A 25,082-nucleotide genomic window follows, 5' to 3' on the forward strand; every position below is an offset into this window, starting at 1 on the left:
TAATGTGCCCCATGAAAACATTGTTCTTGGGCGAGAAACCATGAAAACCTGGGCGAGCCCATTGCTATGGATGGAGGGTGGCCATAATGTAATGGCTCTTTGGTGTATATATATCATACTATTCTCTAATTGTGTGGTTTTGTTATAATGTGTAGATTTCATTGTTCAGATGCATTGCTGCTTAAATATGAAACACAGTCATTTAACTTTTAGTGATCTTTAATAATATTTACATCCAAAATCAACAATACAAAAAAAAATTAAAATAGTTAAATCCAATGAATGTTGAAAAGAGGTGAATAATTGGTCATTTTAGTCTAAAGGTTCAGTTTTGATGAGCAAGTCACAATAAGTGCTTTGAGTCGACAAGTTTTTTTTTAAAATAAATAAAACTCGATGAAATAAATAATTGATGATGATTAAAGGGGAACATATGATAAAGATATCAAAGTTCCTGGTTTCACAAAAGCATCTCGGCCACTTGGAAGACAAAAATTACTGTAGATCACCTAAAAAATAAAAGAAATATTTTATAATTCGTTATGTATCGATAAACACTACCTTGAAAATAATTATAAAAAAGAATATGAAGTTATGAAAAGTTCTGAATCATACAGTTAAATTAGGTCTCTAATGATGTAAAAATTACAAGTCTTCCGTTATTACGATAACTTTTTCTTACAAAATACATTTTTCTGTTATTTAAATGAGCATTGTTGTAAAGGTATCGATGGAAGACATTTTTTATTTATTTCTAGTATTTGTACAGAAAAGAGTAAAACTAGCATGGTTTCCTTCTTTCGATTAACCCATTATTTTTATAAAGCAGACCACCAGCTAAGTTATCTTTTTTCTAAAGAGAGATAAGTTAGAAATCCCCTCTTCAAAAAAAAAAAAAAAAAAAAAAAAAATATTTCTTTTGTTTTTCCTCTTGACTATTCTAAAAACAATTTGAAAACTTTTTTTTCAAACATTTCATAACAACAATACTACAATCTATAGGGAAAAGTAATCAATTTTATATAGGTATTTTTAAATTAATATATAGTTGTTCAAAATAAAAAAGGCAAATGTATCTGCTTAATTTTTAATCTTTTTATAGCTATTTTAACGTTATCTCTATTTGCTAATAACGACAATTTATCTGCTAGTATGAATTATAGTATAACTAACCCTTTCTGTATATTATTTCTATGATTTGATTGGTCGTATTCATTTGTCACGTTAGTCTCGTCACGTAAGTGACACTATTTAAATAAAATAAAAAAAGTTCTACTGAGCAAAATTATTTTCCCCAAATTTTCTGATATGTTTTTTTATGAAGTGCACCTTGGATATGATAAACTTTAAATATGTCTTTATATTTTTGAGAAATTCAGCTGACAGAAAGAAATGTTACCTGTTATGATTACTAAAGTGTTACGTAATATTATTGATGGCGAATTGATTATTAGTCATTTCTAAAAAATAGCACTACATAATTGGTGTTTGTATCATTAATAATTCAATAATGGGACAAAATTATTTTCATTTGTTTAAATTTGGGCATTTCTCAAGGGTAGGAACAATAACGTTTGAATTTTACTAATATTTTTGTTATATAAGGTAAATATTCATTACTCATGCAACGCTTTTTTCTATTTAAATAAAACTGACACTACAAAGAACTTTTTTCGATGAATTTTAGAACAATAAATTATAGAAAAAGCTATTGGCGTTACACAATTCGGAGAACCTTTATTTCACATGCAAGAAAAGAAAAAAAATGTAGCAGAATTACTTTATAAAAACATAAGAAAATACCTTAAAAATCATTCTAAGTATGGATAAATAAGTTTAAACTACTTTATTTACTTACTGTTAAAAATGATAGCTCGATTCCATATGTTACTTTTTGGTTATGAATCACAACACTAAATTGTTTTTTTCTGAAAATCTATCACACCATATTGCTGCAACCATTATAACTGTTGTATTTAAACTTCATACTTTAAATTTTGTTTGCAAACGTCTAGATACAATTTAAAATAACGTTTGTTTTGTGTTATTGGCGCATCAATTTCGGACATCATGAATGTACTAGATTGACTTTTTTGGTTAAAAAAATTATTTATAAGATATTTATTGAAAAATTTTGCAATAGTTTATGTTAATTCCTGTCACTAAACAGAATTTACTGTGAATTAAATTTGAACTTTATTGTTTTCAGTGCTTAAAGTTTAGATCTGTGTTCATCTTTTAGAAACTGCCCGTTTTAATAAATAAACATGTCAAAGAAACTATAAAACGTTACGTTTGTTACTAGGAAATAACCCCATATCTTGTTTCAATTTTATGTTAAACCATGATTTTAGATTATTAATTAACGACACAAACTTCTTATTTCTGCATTATATTTTTCTTTCTTTTTTATTTTCAATTAGTAAATCATTTTATTGCTTTTTTAAGACTCAATTTTTGCTTTAATGATAAAATTGATTAATTTTTGAAAAATATATAAAATGTATATAATATGAAATTTTATCAGTTCACCAGTTACTTTTATTTCATACCTTTCCTTACACTAAATCTGAAGTAAAAATTTAAACTTTCTATTAAAAATTACTACTCACTCTCTGATAAAAACTATTTAATTGGAGGGGAAAGTATAGGTAAACACATATTTTCTTCTTTGGGTCACAATTTTAACATAAGTTGCAGAGATCTATTACTGAAAAGTTATTGCATTTTTTTATTACTTCTTTTAATATTATACCTGACTCTCTCGATCTGTTATAGTCACTTGCCAAGCATGTTCTTCATTATTAACCATACCGCTAATTTGGTTGACCATGTAGCAATTCATAATTGATGAATGAGAGAAAGTAAACACATCTGTTTCATGATTCAAACCAAGAATGTTCTGGTACTTTATTTCAGCCTGTCTTAATGCTTCAATAAGAGTCATCAGAGGAGATACCGTAATTATTATATCTCGTGTAAGAGAATTTAATGAATCATTGGTATTTACTCGAACAGTTGCTGCAAACTGAAAAATAAAAAGAATTCGAAATCATTATTGAAATAGGAAAGGCAATAAAATATCATACTGAAATTTAAGAAAATGGGTTAGGGGAAAATTTTAAATGTCGTATTGAATAGATGAAATTTCAATCAAAAGAAATAAAACACAAATTGTAGCGAAAAAAGAATGCAGTATCAAGTGTAATAAAAATTTAATATTTTTTTTCACTTTTTTCTTCTTTTTTCTCCATATTGCTAGAATCGATTGCGTTTATGTTACAACGATTTATAAGAGGCATTTCCCAAAGTTTATTTCATAAAAAGTTGTTGTTGTAGTTGTAGTTCATGTACTTCGCATTAGAGCTGCACAATGGGCTATCGGCGACGGTCTGGGAAACATCCCTAAGGATGATCCGAAGACATGCCATCACAATTTTGATCCTCTGCAGAGGGGATGGCACCCCCGCTTCGGTAGCCCGACGAACTGCACGCGAAGTTGAGCACTTTACGGTTGAACAGTTTAACGAGGACCAATACCGCACACCCTCAGTCCCTACGCAGACTGATCCAAGTGGTCATCCACCCGCCCACTGACTGCAGCCAGTGATACTTGACTTCGGTGATCTGTTGGGAACCCCGTCTTAACGATCATTTTTTAATATTTTTAATTTTTAATAGTTGAAATTAATTCGAATGCTTAAACCTTCAATCGCCTTTCGGACAATATCTTCTAAATTGCGACTGAATCCTATATTTTAAGCATCAAAAATCCTATGCAATCTTATTTGAGTAAGTGAGTTTTTGGAAGAAAAAGTAAAAATTTTTTGAATTCCGTTTTTTATTTTAGAGACTTGGCGAAATTCGAAAAGCGTAAAAATATCATTCACACTTTGTATCGCTATTTTTCACCATTGGATAGTGACTAATAGTGCAATTAGTCTCAATAGATAGTGACTAATTGCAGTAGATCATTAATTGCGATCTATTGCAATTAGTGATTAATTGCAATAGATTGCAATTAATCACTATCTATTGAGTGCGTCAAATCCACCGATTAAAGAAAAAAAAAATCTGTCCAAGGTTTTATTTTTCACATTTCAGGCTGGCCACTTGAAGCATTAAGATTTATTTTTTAGACAAAATAATCCAATGCTTTAATCAAAAGTTATGTAGGGGGCTGTTTTTTTTTTTTTTAAATGCGTGAATACCCTGTCAAAACAACAGACTATCCATACGAATATTGCTATTAATTTTCATATAAGGTAATTAGTCTAAATATGGGCACAACACCTAATATGAGTATAGTGCTAGGGTATATGCTACACTATCTACCAATAAGTATTCGGACACCTATGCCAATGACTATATCTGCGGTCCTGAGAAACGACACGCCCTCCGCCGGTATATATTGTGTAGGGAACAACATCGGCAATAGTCCCATGCAAGATGCCTACTGCACTATTTTGGATGACAATGTTCGTTCTACGTTGTGGCAGTTTCACGGGGTGGACCCCTGTTACTTCCAGGAAGACAATGCCAGCTGTCATGTTGCGAGGCTCACCAAGGCTTGGTATGGTGCCAATGGGGTTAATCGAATGGACTGACCAGTTCAGAGCCCAGATCTGAACCCTATCGAGAACCTCTGGGACGAGTTGGATCGCCGAATTAAGGGGTGTACTACCCGTCCAAAATCAGAGAAGGAACTTACATGTCTTCTCCAAGCCTAGCGAAAGAAAATACCTCTAGCCGTCACACAAGGACTTGTGCAAAATATGCCCCGGAGGGTTCACGCTGTAAGTGCCTCTCATGGAGGCTCTACCAACTATTGATTATAAATAAAGTTTGTTTTTCTTTTCAATCACACGTGTCCAAATACTTATTGGTAGGTAGTGTATAAGGAAATTGATAATATATTATAAGATAGTAGTGTTATTAGGTAATTGAACCAAAAATGAGTGCATTACTTCTAATACTGAAAAATGTTTAATTCAAAATTTTGATTGTTTCTTTCAGTGTATACTCCTAAATCCATGTTAATGAAGTGATGGAATAATAAGAGTCTTCAATTTTTGTAGTTCAATCTAACGTAGTAAAGCGACGAAGCGATATTACATGTAGCAAAAATTGTTCGTATAAATTTTATGCATAAGCCCGTCTTTTTTATTTAAAGATATCCTTCTTTGATCATTAATCTTTTTTGAGAGAATTCCCGTGGCTTCTTTATTTTTCAAATAGCTTTGTTGTGAATTGGCCCCCTTGACGGTCTATATTCAGTAAAATAAAAATGGTGGATGAATATGGGCATTTAAAGAGCTTAGCCACTGCAAACAATTAGCGGTCATATCGAAACAAGGAGAAAAGTAAAAAACAACACCCAAGCCTAAACCCATGATGAAAGTAACAATTGTTTCAGCTCAACCATCTTTAAGTGGTCTATACATTGTATTGTGTTCTGTATCATCACGAAGAACAGTTAGACATAATACAGTGCAACAAACGTCATGTTTGGGTGCATGAAAAATGTTCTAGCCTTAAATGAGAAAAAAAAACTGTTTTTGTATGTCTATTTTGTGACTATTTAGCATTAAGTTTCTGTTTCCATAATCTTGAAAGGTAATCCTATTAGGATGAAGAGTCCGTAATGAATGCATAGATTCTCAACTGTCCCATCGGCCCCACATTGCAATTATTTGAAGATTTCAACTCAATTCTCTTTTTTACCTGCTATCTCCTGCAAGGAGAATACATCGACTCATTTACAGATTTTTATCTACTGAAATAAGAATTACAGCGAATAAAATTCCTTGGAACGCCCACAGTTGGGTCACTTACCTTACCATATATATATATATATATATTACAAATGGATAATTAGTCATCTTTTCATTTTAACTGCTAACCGTGCTTATAGCCAAAATGTAAATATTTGCTGACACTCAATTCCAAATCTGAACAAACACCGGTTTTGAAGTTAGTTTCTCCTTCTCACTCAAAAAAACAAGAGTAACAGAACCGATTAAATCCTTTTCTTAGCTTCAAATATGAACAAAATTTGAAGTAAATATTTATATATAAAACGAAACAGCTAAAAGTTTTCACCCATTTCGAGTTGCGCATTTCTAGAAAAACTATGAAAATACAGACTTTAATATAATACCGAAGTTTTGACCTATGTATCGTGATAAATCTTTTTATATCACACATTTTAAATGAAAACATTATAAATTTTACTTTAACATTTACTATCAGCTTGTTCATTAATTACCATTCAATAATAAATGAAAATTAAATTTTATGCGATTTTTGTTTAGTAAAAAGTTATTCTTCCAGGTACCTTATTTATTAATGTGTTTATTTATAAAAAACTTAAGCATGAATAATGAATGATTTAGCAAAAATTATAAATATTTTTCAAGTTTGTAATATTTTTCAATTAATTTTTGTGAAAAATTGAAAGTAAATAGTGATAATGACAAAAATGAAATAGTATAAATTAAGTGTTAAAATATATAATAAAAATCTTACTAATGATCGTACTTGATTATTCTTTACTGGTGGTATAGGAAACGGGACCACAGGCGGAATTCTAGGCTCCTGATTTCTTGCTAAGAAATCTGCTTTTAATAATCTGTTGGGTAAAGTATTTTGAGCAACTGGAATGATGACAACGTCATCTTCATGAATATTTGTTGTTTGAGAAGGTAAAGAGTAAATTGCATCATTTGGACGTAGGGGTGGATCTGCGCTTATCATTTCTGGCATAGGTACTCTCTCAATCGTATTAAACATATTCTAAAGAACAAAAGAAGAAAAAGCACAAATTTAAGAGAAATTAGAGCATCGTTTAGAGTTGTCTTTAATAGATAATTTAAGAATCCTTGTCAAAAATGAAGTAAACTAAAAATATACAAAATAGGGGTGCAAATAAATGATCCAAATCAGTCATATTGAGAAGGGGCAGAATGGTTTGCAAAATTAGGCAAGAATGAAAGCATCAAAACAAATTTGTTTCCTAGGTGAAATTTGAAGATGTTCTTAAAAATCATGTTTTTACTCCCCTCTGTTTCTACCAGCTGGCAAATAGGTTTTGAAGTCCTCTTTTTCCTCAATAATGATTCATAAGATTTCAATAGAGTTTTCTTTATCATTTTAATATTAATTTGTGACTCTGACGGAAGTACTTCTTTTACTTTATTTTGACAAGGATTCTGAAAAATATACGTTATGAAAATATATGTTATGAAAAATATATTTAAATGCACCAAAAGTGGAAAGTGAAACAACGAAAATGAACGTGTCTAAAATTTCGGCAACTTTCCTGAACAATTGGGACTATATTTTCCGATTTGCAACCCTCTTTTGAGAGTCAAGAACCAAAGTCCGTCTACAAAAATATGTTCATTCAGATAATTTTTTTTGTTGCCTGATTTCCTTACTTGAAGTATGGTTTGCACAAATTAATTGGTATATTTAAAGTTAACCCTACTAACCATTAAGTTGTATCTAGCATGTAAAAATACAATCCATAAAATTAAAAGTTATTCAAGCGTTCCATTTTATATTTGGTACATTGTACAGTACCTGCAGTAAAACAAGGTAAACACGTTGTTCTTCACATGATAAAAATTGAAAATTCAAAATTGATTCGAAATTTTTTTTAAATTATGTTACATTTTCAATTTTTTTTTTCTTTTTCTTTAAACGTAGAATAGGAAATATAAAGAGCATAAAAGACAGAAAATCAATGAAAAGTTTTGCTTTAATTTTACTTTAAAAGATTTATTTATAAAGCGTTTCTATAGTATTTTGCAAGTGGAAAAACCCCATTTTTAACTTTTTGTAAGAGGAACAAAAAAACACTTTTTACGAAAGGAAAACATAAAAGTATACAGAAAAGTTTTTTTTTTTTAAATATTACACTGTTGTCCATGTGATTATACAGCAAGCAAACTTGTTCGAAAAGTAAAGTAGTTCAAAAATAAAATGACGATTCGAAAACGTTTTTGAAGGCTTGATGAAACTGTCGCTAAATTGTCAAAATATCTCTCCAATGGTTGAGGGTTAAAATCATATTTATGAAGATCATATATAGGATTTTTCTCTTAAAGTATTCTTACCTCTTCCATTTCCTCTTTAATTTTCATTCTTTTTTGAAGCATTCTTACTATTGAGAAAGAAGTGGTTCCTTTCCTCGCTGCAAGAAATTCAATCAGTTCCTGTATTTCACTCAAGCCTATTATATTAAAGATATCTTTCATGTCACATTCAATCACTCGATTGCTCTGTAACGATTTTCTGTTTGAAGTTTCGATCGGTGTGATCTTATTTTCTGTATGAGAAAGTGGATTCGCTAGATTAAAAGGTTCATAATTAGAAATAGACGATTCCACTTTGACAAAAAAGAAAAAGACTGTCGGTAGGAAAAGAAGCATTCTTCTGATGGAGGACAAGTTTTAAAAAACAACCAGTTACCTGAAATAAATATTCATAATTAGATGAGAATTTTTATACTTATGGACAGGATTTTGTGGACTTAAAAAATTCCTTAAGAAATGCCCTTAAAGGAAAAATAAAATCCGTTAAAATTAAACAAGAATTTCAAAATAATACATTTCTTTCCTTAATTGACAGATAATTGTTTTAATATACGTTCATTAAGAATAATCAAAAGGCAATTATTTTTAAAAAGTTTGTATTAAATGTTAAAATAAGAAAAGAAAAAAAAGAAACACATGGGAATAGCAAGGTTGCCAGATATATTACGAACTTTGATTTGATGAGAAAAATATCATAAAAGTTCTATGTAATAAAATGATCCAATACTAATAAAATTTCGAAACATCAAATAAATACCCTAGGTATTTAATACTTAAAAATAAACCTATTGTCCTAAAAGGAAAGAAAAAAATTCTTCGAAATGCAAATGGTTTGGGGTCAAAACTTTGCCGATTTATAATTTCTCGGGTACAAAACTTCTCTAATCTAAAACTTTACCAATGTAGAACTTAGCAGGCAGGTCTGTAGCTAAAAAAAAATTTTTTTTTTCCGGAGAGGGGAGGTCAGATTACTTGTCAATGAATTCTAGAAACGGATTAAACATTCGAATGAACAAATTAGTTTTTACCCCAAGGGATAGAAAAATTAACAAATTATATCAAATTTCATAATTTATGAAAAAAATTAAATAATTAAGGAAACGGAACCAAACTAAAAGCAAAAAATACTTCTCAATCTAAATTTTAAATAAGTATAAAAAAAAATATTCGAACTTCAATTGATCGTTAAAATCAAACTCAAACTCCTTATTGCAATACTAGAACACGGTTAAACTAATTGACAAAATATTAAGAAAAAAATTTAACGTAATATTTTTTTTAAAATTAAATTAATTATGAATTTAAAGCTTTAAAGTATCAAATTTTCTAAATTTACTTTAAGCGTTTTTTTATTTTAGTTTTTAAATTAAATTAAAAAAAAACTATAAAAAGTAATTAATTTAATATTTTTGCTTTCATTAAAATTAAATTAATTAAATGTTAAAAGTTTTAAAATACTGACTTCTTTTCTAAATTAACACTAAGCGTTTTTATTTTAATTTTTAAATTAAAATAATGAAATATTAAAAAATATTTAATTTGATACTTTTACTTTTATTAAAATTAAGTTAATTTTAAATTTGAATTTATTAAATATTATAACATATAAAATATTTTTTATTAAAATTAATGCATAAATTAATTATAATAAATTAATAATGAATTAATAATAACTCCTTATTTAAAAGTTCAGCATCGAATTTTTTTACTGAAGATAGCATAATTTTCGCTAGCTTCGTCTATGGGTGTAATTACAAAATTTTTTTGAAGTTATTTCATTGCTCGATCAGTTTTAGAAAATGTGTTGAATTGTTACTGTTATTTAAATTTATTTTATTATTAAATATAACGTTTTTAAAGTAATAATAAATAGTCCATTTCCATTTTGTTAACACACCTAAGGGTAAAGGGAATCTATTTGATATCTTTAAACAAAAATTATTGAGATCATTAAGAAAGTATTTGAGAAATTTATTAATTGATTTACGGTAAATGGACCTAAATTTTGTGCCCTTTTAACGTTAAGTGTCTTACTTCTAAGTTTTCAATAATATTTAAATTACCAGTATTATTAAGATGTTTATCAACAAATTCAACATATTTCTAAACCTCACAGCGACATACATAGAAAAATTAAAGAGATAAAAAATTAAAATTAATAAAAATTAAGAATTTTTTTATAATTTTGCATAAAATAGACATAATTTTGCTAAATAATATTTACCTGGAGGAATTTTGTTTCATTATCATGACGATAATATTAATTTTAATTTTTTTATTTAAGTATTAAAAGAATTTATGAAAAGCTTGTTGAGATATACAATAAAAGGAAGTTTAATATAAATAAATTAATTACTTAGAATTCTAATGTTTCTAGAAGTATTTATTCAAATACTATTTTTAATCAAATAAATAGAAGGTATGCGTGAAACATTTATTGACCCAAAAAAATAGACGCACTCTTTCAAAATTTTATTATAAATAATGGATATCCAACAAATATAATTAAACTTTATACAAAATCATTGGGTTAATTGTGAGTGTTATGCAAAATTATTGGGTTAATTGTGATATTCAACAAATATAATTAAATTTTATGCAAAATCATTGGGTTAATTGTGTGTGTTATGCAAAATTATTGGGTTGATTGTGATATCCAACAAATATAATTAAATTTTATACAAAATCATTGGGTTAATTGTGTGTGTTATGCAAAATTATTGGGTTAATTGTGATATCCAACAAATATAATTAAATTTCATACAAAATCATTGGGTTAATTGTGTGTTAAAATTAATGAATGAATATATTTACAGAAAAACCTATTTTGTTATATTTATATTGATATTTTTTACCTTATACAAATGTAATTCATGTGAATCCGAGTCCTAAAATTTTTAATTCTCCAATTTTCAATTAATATTTTTCAATAAATATTAATAATTTCTCTAAAAATCATCGAATTAGAATGTTGTATTTAAAGTTCGACCTTTTATTAACTGTAAATTTTGAATTTTTCAGTAACATATTATTACCTTACGCAAATCCAATTTTCCGGCCAATTCAAGGTTATGCACTTAAGTAAGAACGCTCCTTAAAAATATATCCCACCATTAAATTTCATATTCCGAAATCTACCAACTCAGTTGCGAAAACATTTTAAAATCAATTTTGCAAAATATTCGCAAGTTCATAACGTCCGTTCTCACTTCTCGTTTTATACGTTTCTATTTGTGTTTTTTTTTCCTTCTTCTTAAATTTCTGTGATTTTTGCTTGATAGGGTTTATCTTCGAATCAGTTAATTTTCTTTTTTTCCTTTGGTGTTTCTCGCACTATAGTATTTATTATATATTTTGCTTTAGTTATATTGTTACACTATTAGAAAGCAGCATTTTAAGGATATAATCGTATGCGGCTACCTCCTATATTTTGGGGGTCAGAAATCTGAATCTGTTGGGGAAAAAAGGCATGTTTATTTAGAGAAAGTACATTTTTGTGCCTGATTTCGTAACTTAAAATACCGTCTGCACTAATTAATCAGCATATTCGAGGTCGCCCCTCAAACCCTTAAGATCAGGTTCTAGAACGTGAAGATCCGGTCATTAGATCAAAATGTATTCAGAAGAATCCGTTTCTTTTTCTTTTCTTTTTTTTGCGCACTGTATATTTTTTTTGTACTATGCCCACTCTCGTTTAAACAACAAATTGCATGAGCACATGACGTGCCATATTTGAGACTATGTATTTTGTTTAAAAAACGAGTATATGCTATACTCAATAACAAGGAGCTTTTAAATTTCACTAGATTTGTTTCGAAGCTATTTCGATAGTTCGAAAACTAGCCAGAACGATGTTAATGACTTATAATTAAAATTTGATTATAAATAAATAAGACATTTAATAATACTGATTAATCATTAAAAATTGTTTCTACATTAATGTCATTTTTAAATAAACAAGCTTTAAAATTGCGATTGATTAATGCCATTAGTACATTCAAAATATTTAAACATGACATTCACTGAAAAAAATATTACTCATACAATAAATGACAAATAATTCTGTTTTATAACGAGCACAGAAGTAGCAATACAAATTTTGGAGCTATAAAGGAAAAGAAATAATTGTTTTAAACTAAAATAGTATTGATTCGAAATTACTTTCCTCTTCTTCTTAAATATACAGTAAAATAGTATAAACGATATTTATCAGTTTAAAAAATAAAGCTTGTAGTGACCTACTTATTCTATACTTAATTAGTTTTATTCAAAGAACTTAAACGGGGAAAATTGTTAATTGGAAAAATTTAACATTTATTTGCAATACCTAAAACTAGAAGTATGACGCGAATAGAAAAAAAAATTCTGTTATAAGTTTGACTGTCAATTATTTCAGAGTAAATGAAAAACGTATTGCAGAAAGAATCATTCTTGAAATTTCATTATTTACATTTACCATTCATCGTGACTGAGTAATTGCTTCGTTAAAGGAAACAATTGAAAAAAATATTGATTTTATATATAAATACTTTTTTCGGTCTTATTCAGCGTTTGTAATTTAAACCTTTATGTGTATCGAATTCTTAATGTGAAACTGTTGATATAGATATGATTAGATATATTTTTAATAGTTTATTCTAAAAATAACAAATTATGATTAAAAAATTGTCGGCCAGACTGATCGCTACTTTTTTGTTTAAAATGCACCCCAGGTGCACCCTAACAAATATGGAATCATTATATGAAGATTTTATAGTATTCTGCAAAATGTTTTTCACACTTATTCCGAATTGAATCTTGTAATGTTTACAATATTTTTTTTTAACCGGCATTGAACAGTCGACCCAGTTTTGGGTTTACGTAACTCCGTAAATTTATCTTAACCGTAACCTTATCCGTAACTTTATCTTACGTAACTTTATTTTAAACTCCGTAGCCTTGTCATTTTGAACCCAATCCAGAAGACAAGATAACTCCTGAACCAAGTATTGGAATAAATTTGCTTTCGTAGAGGAATTGTTGATGAAACTAACCCGCATTTGGGTTACATGGAGAGGAAAACCACTAAGACCTCCCATGGTTAGCCTGACGGCAAGGGGACTCAAACTCATGATCCGTCTACCACAAAGGATGTTTTACATCAGCATTGTGGTCGGTGCTAGCCGGGTGCGGAATTCGTATCGACCAGCCATCGCTGGGATTCGAATCCGGTTCACCTCATTGGAAGGCAAAGGCTCTATCCACTGAGCCACCACGACTCAATATTTAATATTTTGAGAAACATTTCAAAAGAAAATCCTTACACTAATAATATCAACAGCTTTTTAATCGGTTAAAATTTTCAGTATTTAAAAAGTGCCGCTTGTTTTTAAAAATGGCCAGTTAAAAATGCTACAGCTGGCTCCTGGCCAGTGGCGGCAAAATTTTCTAATTTTGCCCTCTCGGATGTTTTCAAGCATATCATGGAGGTTAAGGCTCTACAGTTTCGAAATCAACTCTATGCTAATGGCAGTGGGTTAAGCATTGTGCGCCAGCCACATTTGCTTTCTAAACAACCTAGTACCCATCGATCGGAAGCTTGCTGAGCTTTAAGTCATGACAGGTGATATAACAATGGTTTTTCACAATGATAGCTCAGCTAGTTGCTTTAATCACTGTGCTATTGTGGCTCAATATAAATTTATTAATAAAAGGCATTTTGTAAAGACTTCACATATACATATATAAAAAACTTTTGCATAAATAAAGTAAAAAAAACTATTCATAATAGGGGTTGAAATTGGTATTTTGGGGAAAAAAACGTTTATTAAATGAAACAAAATTCATTTTATTTGTTTAGCACTCGAGTCTTTTCGCCGAATCAACTTTAAGCTTTAACAGTAAATGAACTGGATATTGACGATTTTGAATCCTCCTTTTCTCTGATTGTTCCCGATAATAATTCTTTAGAGTTCGATAACTTTTTTTGTTTTCCTTTTTAAAATTAAATTATTATTCTTAAGGATTCTATCCATATTAAAGACCGTCATTATAGAGTATTACGTATTATTTTCATAATTTACAGTCGTTTGTATTTTACTTATGATGCATATATTTATCAACTAAGAAAATGATTTTAAGAAAATCTGATATCGATATCCAGGATCTAACCCTCAGTGCTTGAATCCCATTCCCTTTTAAAACTATAACAAGTTTTATCGATAACTCCTAATTTAAACATATCTGCCTGTTTCACATGAAAATGATTATATCTGAAAGTGTGTATAAAATATGATATATTAATCAATAATATATGACAACATATATCAGAACTTTCTCAAAATTTGTCAAGTATGGTATAAATTAAATAGCTTTTCAAATGTTATTATAAGTACTGTTTAAATTATGTGTTTATTGAAATTAGTATGTATATTATTTGATTTTATGAAAATAATAAAAAAAATAAGAATTTAAAAAAGCAAATCATATATATATAATAAAACTAATAAAAATATAGGCAATGGAAAGAATATCATTAAATAGGAAAATCTATATGAAATTATTTAATTGTCTAAGAAATCCATAATTATTAATCTAAAACGTACAAACTTCACACATGCCAGAATTACAAACATCAAGGAGGGATATTATTGACTTTTAAGCTAACGTATTTGCGAAGATATATTTGTAATGACATTTAGTCAATGTGAATATTACTGTCAGATGCATATAAAATATTGTCAACATATTTTCAAACGTTATTTTTTAAATTTGAGATATTTTGATTAAGAATTTTTTGAAAAATAGTAGCTCGTGATCGAAAGTTCTGTGATCACTGATCTAAAGCATTGTACTAAAACTTTATATGAATGCAGATGAATTCACTACACTGAACGAAGAATAAACTGCTGATTTTTATGTTTATGTTATGTATGTTTTATGTGTTATGTTATGATCTTCTAAATTCGAATATGACAGACGTTTTCTTCTCCATTCACCATGATCCCTTTTCCATAATTTTATGGATTACCATAAAATTATGGATAATGCCATAAAATAATGGATAATTTTCCATAATTTTACGGTATTTCATTTGAAGGAAAGAAAAAGGAATTTTTTTTTACCTGTTAACTTCTTATGAGGTGCTGGAAAGTTCTAAAACATAAACATGAACAGTTGCAGCAAGGAGGGAGAATTTGTGGGATATTCTCAATAAAATTCTAAACTAAATCATTAAAAATGATCACTTTTTCTGTTCTTTTCTGGTAATATTTCTACTTATTTTCTACATATTCCAACCCCCATTATCTACTCCACTAATAGCAAAGATATTTAGCCCCTATTTCTATTAAAAGGGCAGGAAATCAGAGAGCTCTCTAACAAATTTTCTAACATGAACTTCTCCGAGAGGAAAGTGTGATTTTAGCCATTTTGTTCTGAAGGGCTAAATAGGTAATAAATGAATATTGTAGTAGAGGTATATTTTAGAAATCAGATTTTCCTCTTAAACTGCTAAAAAAATGTCAAACGGATTGTTTATTATAGTTTTTCCCCCGCATTTTTATGAACTTCTGTTCAGGACAATAATTCTTTTTTATTTTCATCTTCTAATCCCCTTTTTCCTCCTCCAGGTGTTCCCAAATACGAAAAATATTTAGTAATAATTTTCTCTAAAAATCGTGGAAAGGGAAAAAACTGGAAACTTAAGTACTGTGAACATGTCGAGAAAGAATAGAACCAACCAACTTAGAACATTGGTGTCATTGGGTTACTTCTTCTTTCTGCCACTACCATTATTTTGCAATTATTAGAATAAGAGAATTCGATAACTAAGACAATTGAGAAAATTTAGTCACTGATTCGCAGACTATATTATATTACTAGTTTGCACAGTGACTAAAAGATTATACTAGTGCGCACAAATTTTCAAAGATCAAAGAACCAAAACATATATCATACTTTTACTTTGATTGCTTGTCCAGCGACCGCTGATAATTTTTTTTTTATCGAGGTCAGAGTCCAATTTTAGTGGTCTCGGACCAACGGTTCACCTTTAATTTCGAGTCATACAGTTGACTGTTTAATATACCATACGATGTTCGAAAATTGACCTCTTAACCGCAAGTTAATTCAAGTTTAAGCAAATTTTCTGTGCAAGAAAGAACGAATTTTACACTTTTCTAATTCACAATTTAAGGAGGAAAACTTCTTTTTGCTCTAAAACTCTTCCTGCTTTAGAACCTTCTACTTTTCTTGCACTTCATGAGAAGTTGACAGTTAAAAAAATCTTTTTTCCTTTCTTCAAATCAAATAGCCATTAAATTACCATGATAAAATTACCATGGAAAAGTGATAAACACGGCTGGGAGGGCATTACACCTAAAATGGTGGGTGATTAATCAAAACGGGTGTCATATTCGGATTCAGGAGGTGATTTTAAATAAAATTCAGCAGATCGGGTCAGGCTTTTCTTTATGCAATTTATATTTTATGCAGTTCTCATAAGAAGGTTAACGGGCGAAAGAAAATCCCTTTTTCTAATTCCTTCAAATCAAATCAAGTTCAAGAAAATAAAATCATAAAATAAGGGGGGAGGTGTTTTTTAGAAAACGGTGATAGAAGACAATTAGGATCATATTCGGATTCAGTTGTTCATTTTACAAAAGAATCAGTAAGATTGGCAGTCAGCACAAGAAAAAAAATTTTTTTTTAACGCAATGTATTTTATTTATGAATTTTGTAATTCATTACCAGTTTCGTCCTAAATGAAACTTATGTTTCAAAATTTGTAGATTTTGTCGTGGACTGATGAAAAATATAAAATTATTTAAATTTTCGAAAATAGCTAACTCTATGCTTATCTCCTTGTTTAAAATTGCAATTTCAATTCTAATTAATATTTTTTTACAAGTTAAATTTGGATTTTTTTTCCTTTGTCATTGTTTTAGTTTAGCAGCTTTATTTTAAATTGTTTAAATTTAATTATACCAAACATATAAAGCTGAATAAAATTCTTTTGAAAAATTTATTTTGAATTTTCCTTAAAACTTAATAATTTTTATTGTATGTTTCTTTGAAAATTTTTATTTCGTAATTCAACATTTTGAATCCAAGATATAAAGAAATTACTCTTTGAAGATTCAACATTTTTCATTGCAAATGGAAAAAATATGGATTTTTAATGTATCCCAATGTTTGTTGTATGAACCAAGGAAAACTACTAAATTTTGCGGGAATTACAATTTTGTTTAAAATTTGTGTTAATCCTATGTTTGTAATAAAAGAATTTTTGCATCCTGGATGGTCGCGTTCTTAATGAAAAAACTTATAATTATATTACTATAAAAAACTGCAATAAAATTACGCTATCCGAAAAAAAAATTTTTTTTTTTTAAAAATTAAGAATTAATTTTATACCCAAGTGTTCAGATATCTAACTTTTTCATTTAATATAAAGAAATTATTAAAAGATAATTTTCAACTAATAAAAGACTCACTTCTCGTAGTCTTTCAATTGTTTGAATTAACAGAATCTTATCTTTAATTTACACAATCCATTTTAAGTGATTTTGAATTAATCCATTTTTAATTACTGATCTATTAATTTTATGCATTCTTTAAGAAAAAGAGATTTCGTTTTCCAGAAACCTTTAAATGTGTAAAATTAAATCCTGCAGAAATAAAATTTGAAAATGCAACAGGCGTTTCTTTAGGAAAGTAGTAGAGGATATTAAAAAATAATTCTATTAAAAGGCAATTCAACGATCAATAATCGTACACTTTATTTAATAAAAGAACTTATAAACAATAACTTTGTAACATATTTTCTTACGTATAATCTCTAATTATTCGAGTTCTTATTTAAGAATGATTAGCACGGAATGATCTGCAAATTATAAATAAAATAATTTGCAGAATTGAAATATTTTCTATACTATAAAGAATACATTAACATAACGCTTTAAATTAAAAGAAAATTTAATTCTATAGTATTTAAATATTGTCCTAGATTGATAAATGTATAGTTATTCAATCAAAAAAACATTTACAATTCCCGAGTCTCTTTTAACTGACTTAGCATTTCCTTTTGACAAATTAAAGAAATTTTCATTAATAACACTTTTATATGGTATTTTTATTTTAATATTTGAAACTTTAAGTAATTAAAAATATAAATTAGTCATAATATTATTTTATTAAATAAAGTATAAAAATAATCTGTTTTAAATTTAAAAAAAGTATTAAGCATCCAAATATTGTACTTTTCATTTAGTATGAAAAATTATAAACAAAGAGACAAAAACTACTGAATATTTTTTCTAATAGTTTCTAACTAATTAATTAGTATTTAATCCAATTATAAGGGTTATTTTAACTAATAAAATATGCAAAATAAATTATATTAAATATTTTTTGAAAAGATTGCAAACATACCATCAACAGGTGCAATATGAAAGAAGTTAACCGAATGAAAAACTGAATAAACTAAGTGTGTCTCTATATATATTAGAGGAGAAAGTTTTGCGGGGGAGTCGCATCCGTGGCGCCTCTAAATTTTATTCATTCTCTTGATGGAAGTAGAGCGGTATGCGTCAAGATGTATTTGAAATATTTGTTTCCGTTTAAATACCAAGCAATTTTGGTTGTACGCAACAAACAAACCTTGCCCGCTCTACAATTTATTGATATTTATTCTTTCGGGTGAAACTATTTATTCCTTCGAGTAAGAAATAGTATGTTCATTGAAATAAGTGAATATTTAAGAAAAAAAAAATTGTGACAGTATCAGCTCATAAAAACTATGCTTTAAAAATAAAAAAATATTAATAACATTTTTCAAAACCAATAAAAAGGAAAACATTATTTTAATAAATAAATTCAATTATTTTTAGCAATTAATTAAAATAAATATTGTGTTAAATTAAATTTTGATGACAAAAAAAGGATTAAATAATAAAAAGAATTTAATAAAAAGCATAAAGCGGTGAAAAATGCCTTTAAATAAGCAAAAGACTTAAACAAAAAATTCTTTTTTTCCTGTTATGATTTTTTTAATCCCGCATACAAACTTAATTTGTTTTAAATGTGGCAAATTTTTTATGATTTTACATCTAAATAAAGAAATAAAAATATTTTTTGAAGTACTCATTTCTTTACTAACTTATATCATTATTTTTTAATGACAGCTTTTTAATTCAAGTAAATATTTTAAATTTTTGTTCATCTAAAGAAATGATGTCACTCAGCCGTATAAAAAAGCACGATAACATAAAATTTGAATTTATACTCTTTTTACATACTATTTCATTTAGTTAAGTTTTAATTCAAGTTTTATTATGAATTACTTTTATGTTAAACATAAGTGTAAAATTTTTAATATCATTCAAAATGAAATTAACTAGTTATTATTTTAAAAAATGAAATGAAAAATCATTGTCTTTGAATTGTTTGTTTCTTCTCTCTTTGATCTTTCTGAGTGTCGAAAGTTGTTCAATTTTTTGATTCCTCGCAGATCAAATCATATTTAATTCTTTGTTTCTCAATGAAAATACCGTAGGTAGATGAGAAGTATTCATAGGAAGAAGTATTCACTCATTGATCATTGCCCAAACACAGGATTAGATTTAATAATAAATGAATTTTTACCTGCATTAAAGGGAACATTGTTGCGATTATTGTTTATTTTATGCACACTTGAGCTCATTGTTTTTAAAATACAAAGTGATCCATAACCACTACTCTTAATATGCTTTCAGGATCTCTGTCAAAAATGCAGTCAAAATCATAAACACATTGAGAATTTTTTTCTTCTTTTCTACAAGAATATAGTTTCGGGAAATCATATGTTAATCTTCCTATAAATTCCTTCTTTCTCATATTTATTGATGATCTTTTGGTTATTAATTTTTAACGATTTTGGTATTACAGCTAAACAAATTTATCCAAGTTAATTAGTTCTTAATAAAACTAATGTTTGGAATTCTTCAGCAAATTTCCAGATTTATTTCTTATTGTTAATGAAGATGGAAGAATAATATTTAAACTTTTTGACAAAAGATGATTTTAAATTTCTGATTGAAAAGAGCGTAAGTTTAATTCCAACTTAGCCAATAAGGTTTTTTCCAACATTATTACCCATCAGATTCTTAAGTTTTACAGCAATAATTCCAACTATAAAGGGTTTTTAAAAGAAACTGATCAATTTAAAACAGATTTAATTAATAGCCATTTTCCTAATTCATTCCTTCAATTTCATTTTAACAAAATGTTAAACCACATAGAACATTAAAAAATGTTTATATTTATATATATATATATGCGTATATATTTTAATCCTTAAAGTATTTATATTAAATATCTTCTGCCTGTTCTTAGAATTAGCTCTGATTAATTTTTAAGGCTGGAACTAATTATGATAAGCTATTTCTAAAGCCACTGGACGGAATAGTTTGGATGTATGACCTTTTATACTGGTTCAATTAATTTGTTAAGTAAGTTTCTAAATAAATTGTAGCCTTTAAAAAATAACTTCGAATTATTTAATTTTAATTGTCCAGTGTAATAAACAGTTTATTTTTATTTTCCTGTTATTATTATATTTATTTATTTTTAAGTATTTTTTGTTATTTTTTTGTGAGTATGAAATGAGCTCTGGTTTATGAACAGACATCCCCAATGAATATAGGTAATACGTGTAGATTTTACTGTTATGAAAGAATGTATGAATGAAGGATAAAGTCTATAAACGGCTTTCTATCCATGTATGCAGGCTCTGAATTATAAGCAGTCACCCTATGAAGGAAAGAATACCAATAATGGTTTATTCTTAGTTTACATCTGTAATTTAAACTCTACAATTATTACCTATTTGAATGTTGCTGTTCTTTTAATATTTTAAATTTTTCAATTTTTTTTATTAATTTATTTTTTCTTTTAAGGGTTTTGTTACTAAAACTTCCGATATTTTATTAACGTGTTCCTTTTTCATAAATGACAGCACTGAAATGTAGTTTGCCTCATACTTTTTCTAAAAAATATATTTTTAGAGTTATTTTGTACGATTTAAGCTAGAAGCACTGTTTTTTAATACTTTCTTTCGATTTTTTTGTTAACTGTTAGATCAGTATATCTATTTTTAAGGCATATTTTACTTTTACTCCACGTCGGTAAGTTTGTTTTCTGCCTTCTTTTATCTCAAACTCATTTTCAATTACATTTTATTTCTTTTAGCTATATAGACGCATTATAAAGAGTAATTTTTATCTTAGGATATTTTATTTTATTTTATAATTCTTTTTTGTGCTTATATATGTCTATACCGTCGGATCTCTATTTAACGAAGTGGCTAAATCCAGATAATAAGTTCGTTATATGGAAAATTCGTTAAATAGAAAATCACCTTTTGAAACACTTAAACAACACAAAATAGGTTTTAAATTCATAAACACTAGACATAATTAAAATAGCAATTGATACACCTTTACCTTGTAAACTATTATCTACTATTTATTCTATAAATCTTAACCATAAAAGAAATCTGCGTGGAAAGTAAGAATAGAGCAAAACATTATCCAGTGTTACACCATCATGCTACATATATTTTCAAAAAAAAAAAAAAAAAGACTAAATTTATGTGAAAAATAATAGCTGCATTTATTATAAAAGTAATTTTAAACATACATTACCTCATGCGTTCTTAAGTTAAATTGCTACGGATAAAATCCGTAAATTTTGTCTGAGTTTCTCGTTTGAAATGCAAACTGAAAGGGGAAGGGATTTTATTGCTTTCTGTAAAAGTTAAGTGGCTTCGAAAATCAATTCAAAGACATTTCCCTCATAAAATGCGTTAACAAGTTTCAAATGTTCTATAATATTTTAGGAAATAGGGAAAGTGGATCTCAAAGAAAAGTTCATTAAATAGAAAACTCACTTCGCTATTTGGAAGTTCATTAAATGGAAGTCCGACTGTATATATATATATATATATATATATATATATATATATATATATATATATATATATATATATATATATATATATATATATATACAGAGAGAGAGAGAGAAAGATAAGTTTAGGTGAATAAAACATAGCAAAATATTTGGTGGTTATATAAGTTTTTTGCGAAAAAGTTACGACCTATATTTTTTGTTTTGGTTCTGACAAAAATTCTGTTTTTCGCTTTCTTTACTTCTGAAAGATATGGTTTTTAAAAAAAATTTTCAATTTATCATTTTCTCTGTTTGTTTGTTTGTAATGGAAATTGGTAGGAATTTTTGTTGTTTGGCAATAAATTTCGTTTGTAATAACCAAAAAACGATCAAAAAACAATCACAGAGCACCAATTTAAATTAGTCAAAATTTTGGTAGGATAAATTTTATTTTACCATAAAAATAACAATAAATTCTGATTCTAGAGGTCAGAAAAGGATTGAAGCTTGTATAGTCATCCTGCAAAAAACTCCAGTTGAAATTTAAACTAGTCAGAGGGTAATCGAAATTTTAGTTAAGAGCTTTGCCATTCACAAACAAAGTCAAATGTAAGGTGAAATCTTTTTTATTTAAACTCCACCTTATTTTTGAGAAATAATTCTGTGGAATAAAATGTTTAGGAAATCCAACAATACATTTTATTGTTTACTGAAACTCTAGTGTAGCTTGTATTATTTTATTTGTGTAGTGCTATTTTAATTATTTTTAAGTAAATATTTGTGAATTTTAAAGTTGGTTCCTGTCTCTTATTCTCCTATAGAGTATCTACCACTACAAAATTACAACTACAATTCACTAGTATATAAGACATGTTAACTCGATTCTATGATTTGGTACCTTTTAATAGATGAAGGTTGACATGGTCGATAACTATCATCCCCACATTGGTGACCCGGACGTGATGTGAACACGCGTACCTTGGCAGTAACGCCCACTTCGATTTGAACACGCCTACCTTGACACTAACGTCTACTTCGATGGATGGTCCACATTGAACAGTTGACTTGCTACTTGTGACTGCAACATCATACACCTCCTAGCGCTGTTGCTGCTCAGTTTTAATCACACACAACGTATACTCTCGACTACTAAAGGCAACACAGGAGTGACTACGACCATGAAGTTAATACATCTCTCACATTCAGCACTCAAAAAGTACGGTGATCTTAATACAGCTCTCCCGGCTTCGCACAAAAACAGCAATGATTCAACTGGTGGTATCCATTCATCGAATTCTATCACAGATATAATTCTGGTGGGGGAGTACTGTAGTGTATCTACCACTACAAAATTACAACTACAATTCACTAGTATATAAGACATGTTAACTCGATTCTATGATGGGGTACCTTTTCATAGATGAAGGTTGACATGGTTGATAACTATCATCTCCACACTAATCAATTTTTTTAATCTTTTTTAATAATTATAAAGGTTTATTAAAGAAGTGATCTTGTATTTTTTAGACATAAAAGTTTTCTACAAAAGTCATTCCGTGAAATTTTGTAATACGGGCAAATTTATAAAGTTCCATGGTGTCATGAGGGACGTTTTTTGTGTATTTTCGTTAGTAAATGTGTTTTAATCTTTAATAAATCAATTTTCATTAAATATGCCTGAATGTAAGAATGTTATTCTTTTCTTTCTAAAATAAAGTCTTAAAATAAATTAAAGCAAGCATTGTGTGTGAGACAGATGGATGAAATAGATGAATTCAGTCAATTGATAATTTAATTATCTTATTTATTTTCCCAAAAAACAAACTTTTGTAAATGCTTTGCAATAGTTTTTAACTGTTTTCAGTCATGGTAATGCTGAATTTTTTTTCTTTCAATTTCTTATTAGGTCGTCACTTGTGGGACATATGGTAAACTCGAGCACACGCGACAATTAAACAATTTTAAACTTAATTTTTACTCATTATAAACTGTCATTGCATCGCATTAAAACATTTTAACTATAAAATTATTTTCTAAGGTAGTTTATTAAATGAAGATTACGAAATTCAGTTTTTACACTATGTTTCAATAAAATATTAAAAAAAAAAGTTAAACAAAAACATTTTTCCAAACAAATACAATTATATTTTTTCTTAAAATCTAAATTTATTGTTGCTGTTGACAACTACCAGTGAGGAAATTGCTTTTTTAATATACTTTCATATGTGATACAGCTACAATTGCTTTTTTCATATGTGATACAGCTGCAAGGAATTCGTCATTTATAAATCTTAGATGTATCATTTACTTTGTTGATATTTGAATCATATCTAGACTTTCTATGCGAATTATTTTTCATAAATAATTGGAATCAAACTTAGCAATTACCATATCCCTGGGCAATTATTTAAAAAATTTTCCTGAGTTTTTTTAATAACTGGTAATCAATTCGGTATCATTACACAAGCATTGGATTTTCAGGAAATTTTCTTGCTTTCCCATATTGTTTCATTTCGGAAGCATAAAAAATTGTCTTCCTACGCTTGCTATTTCAATTGTAATTTTAATTTATTCCTAAACAAGAAAAATATTTTAGTATTTACATTAACATATGTTAAGTCGCCATTTTGCTTGATCATCTTAAATCGAATGGGGTGTTATATATTTCCACCAGCAACACTTTTTCCGTATGATCTAGCAAAATATTTTCATCTACCTTTTGCTAAATTAATATAATAAATTTCCAGTTAACTAATAATTAGATTACAATCAAAATATATCATAATAATGCGCTAATTAAATTTTAGATTTTTTTATCTTATAGTATTTTAATATAAGAAATATCATGTCTTTATATTTAGCCTTAATATCTATATAAGTTAAATATGTTTTGTTTTTGTAAACACTTTGATTTTAAAAAAAAGTTCTACTTCCTTTTTTTCTGCATTTTTCCTGTTTAAGACATATCTATTGTAAAGAATCTAAAATACAGTAAGTTATTATAAATACACATCGTCTTTTCAAGGAAAATAAGAAAAATGTTATTTTTAAGAACTTGAAACTATTAGCACT

The 25,082-nt window shown here is 27.7% G+C and overlaps 1 protein-coding gene across 4 annotated transcripts in view; it reads right to left on the bottom strand.

Moving 5' to 3' along the window:
* Positions 1-201: 201 nt before the first annotated feature.
* Positions 202-25,082, bottom strand: part of LOC107440033 (uncharacterized) — a 61,563-nt gene continuing 36,682 nt past the window's right edge. For 2 of the 4 annotated variants that reach the window (XM_043043633.3, XM_043043635.2), the window contains exons 2-5: positions 8,121-8,475; positions 6,529-6,795; positions 2,756-3,028; positions 202-509 (exon numbers count right to left, since the gene is read on the bottom strand). In XM_043043633.3, the coding sequence (XP_042899567.1) occupies positions 420-509; positions 2,756-3,028; positions 6,529-6,795; positions 8,121-8,435 (945 nt within the window). In that variant the 5' untranslated portion in view covers positions 8,436-8,475 and the 3' untranslated portion in view covers positions 202-419. Of the gene's footprint in view, positions 510-2,755; positions 3,029-6,528; positions 6,796-8,120; positions 8,476-18,512; positions 18,649-25,082 lie in introns of those variants that run through there. The other 2 variants (XM_016052810.4, XM_016052809.4) reach the window with 2 other exon arrangements.

Source organism: Parasteatoda tepidariorum, chromosome 7 (assembly GCF_982258835.1).
Source record: "Parasteatoda tepidariorum strain Cologne lab strain chromosome 7, Ptep-v5.0, whole genome shotgun sequence".
Taxonomy (NCBI): Eukaryota; Metazoa; Arthropoda; class Arachnida; order Araneae; family Theridiidae; genus Parasteatoda; species Parasteatoda tepidariorum.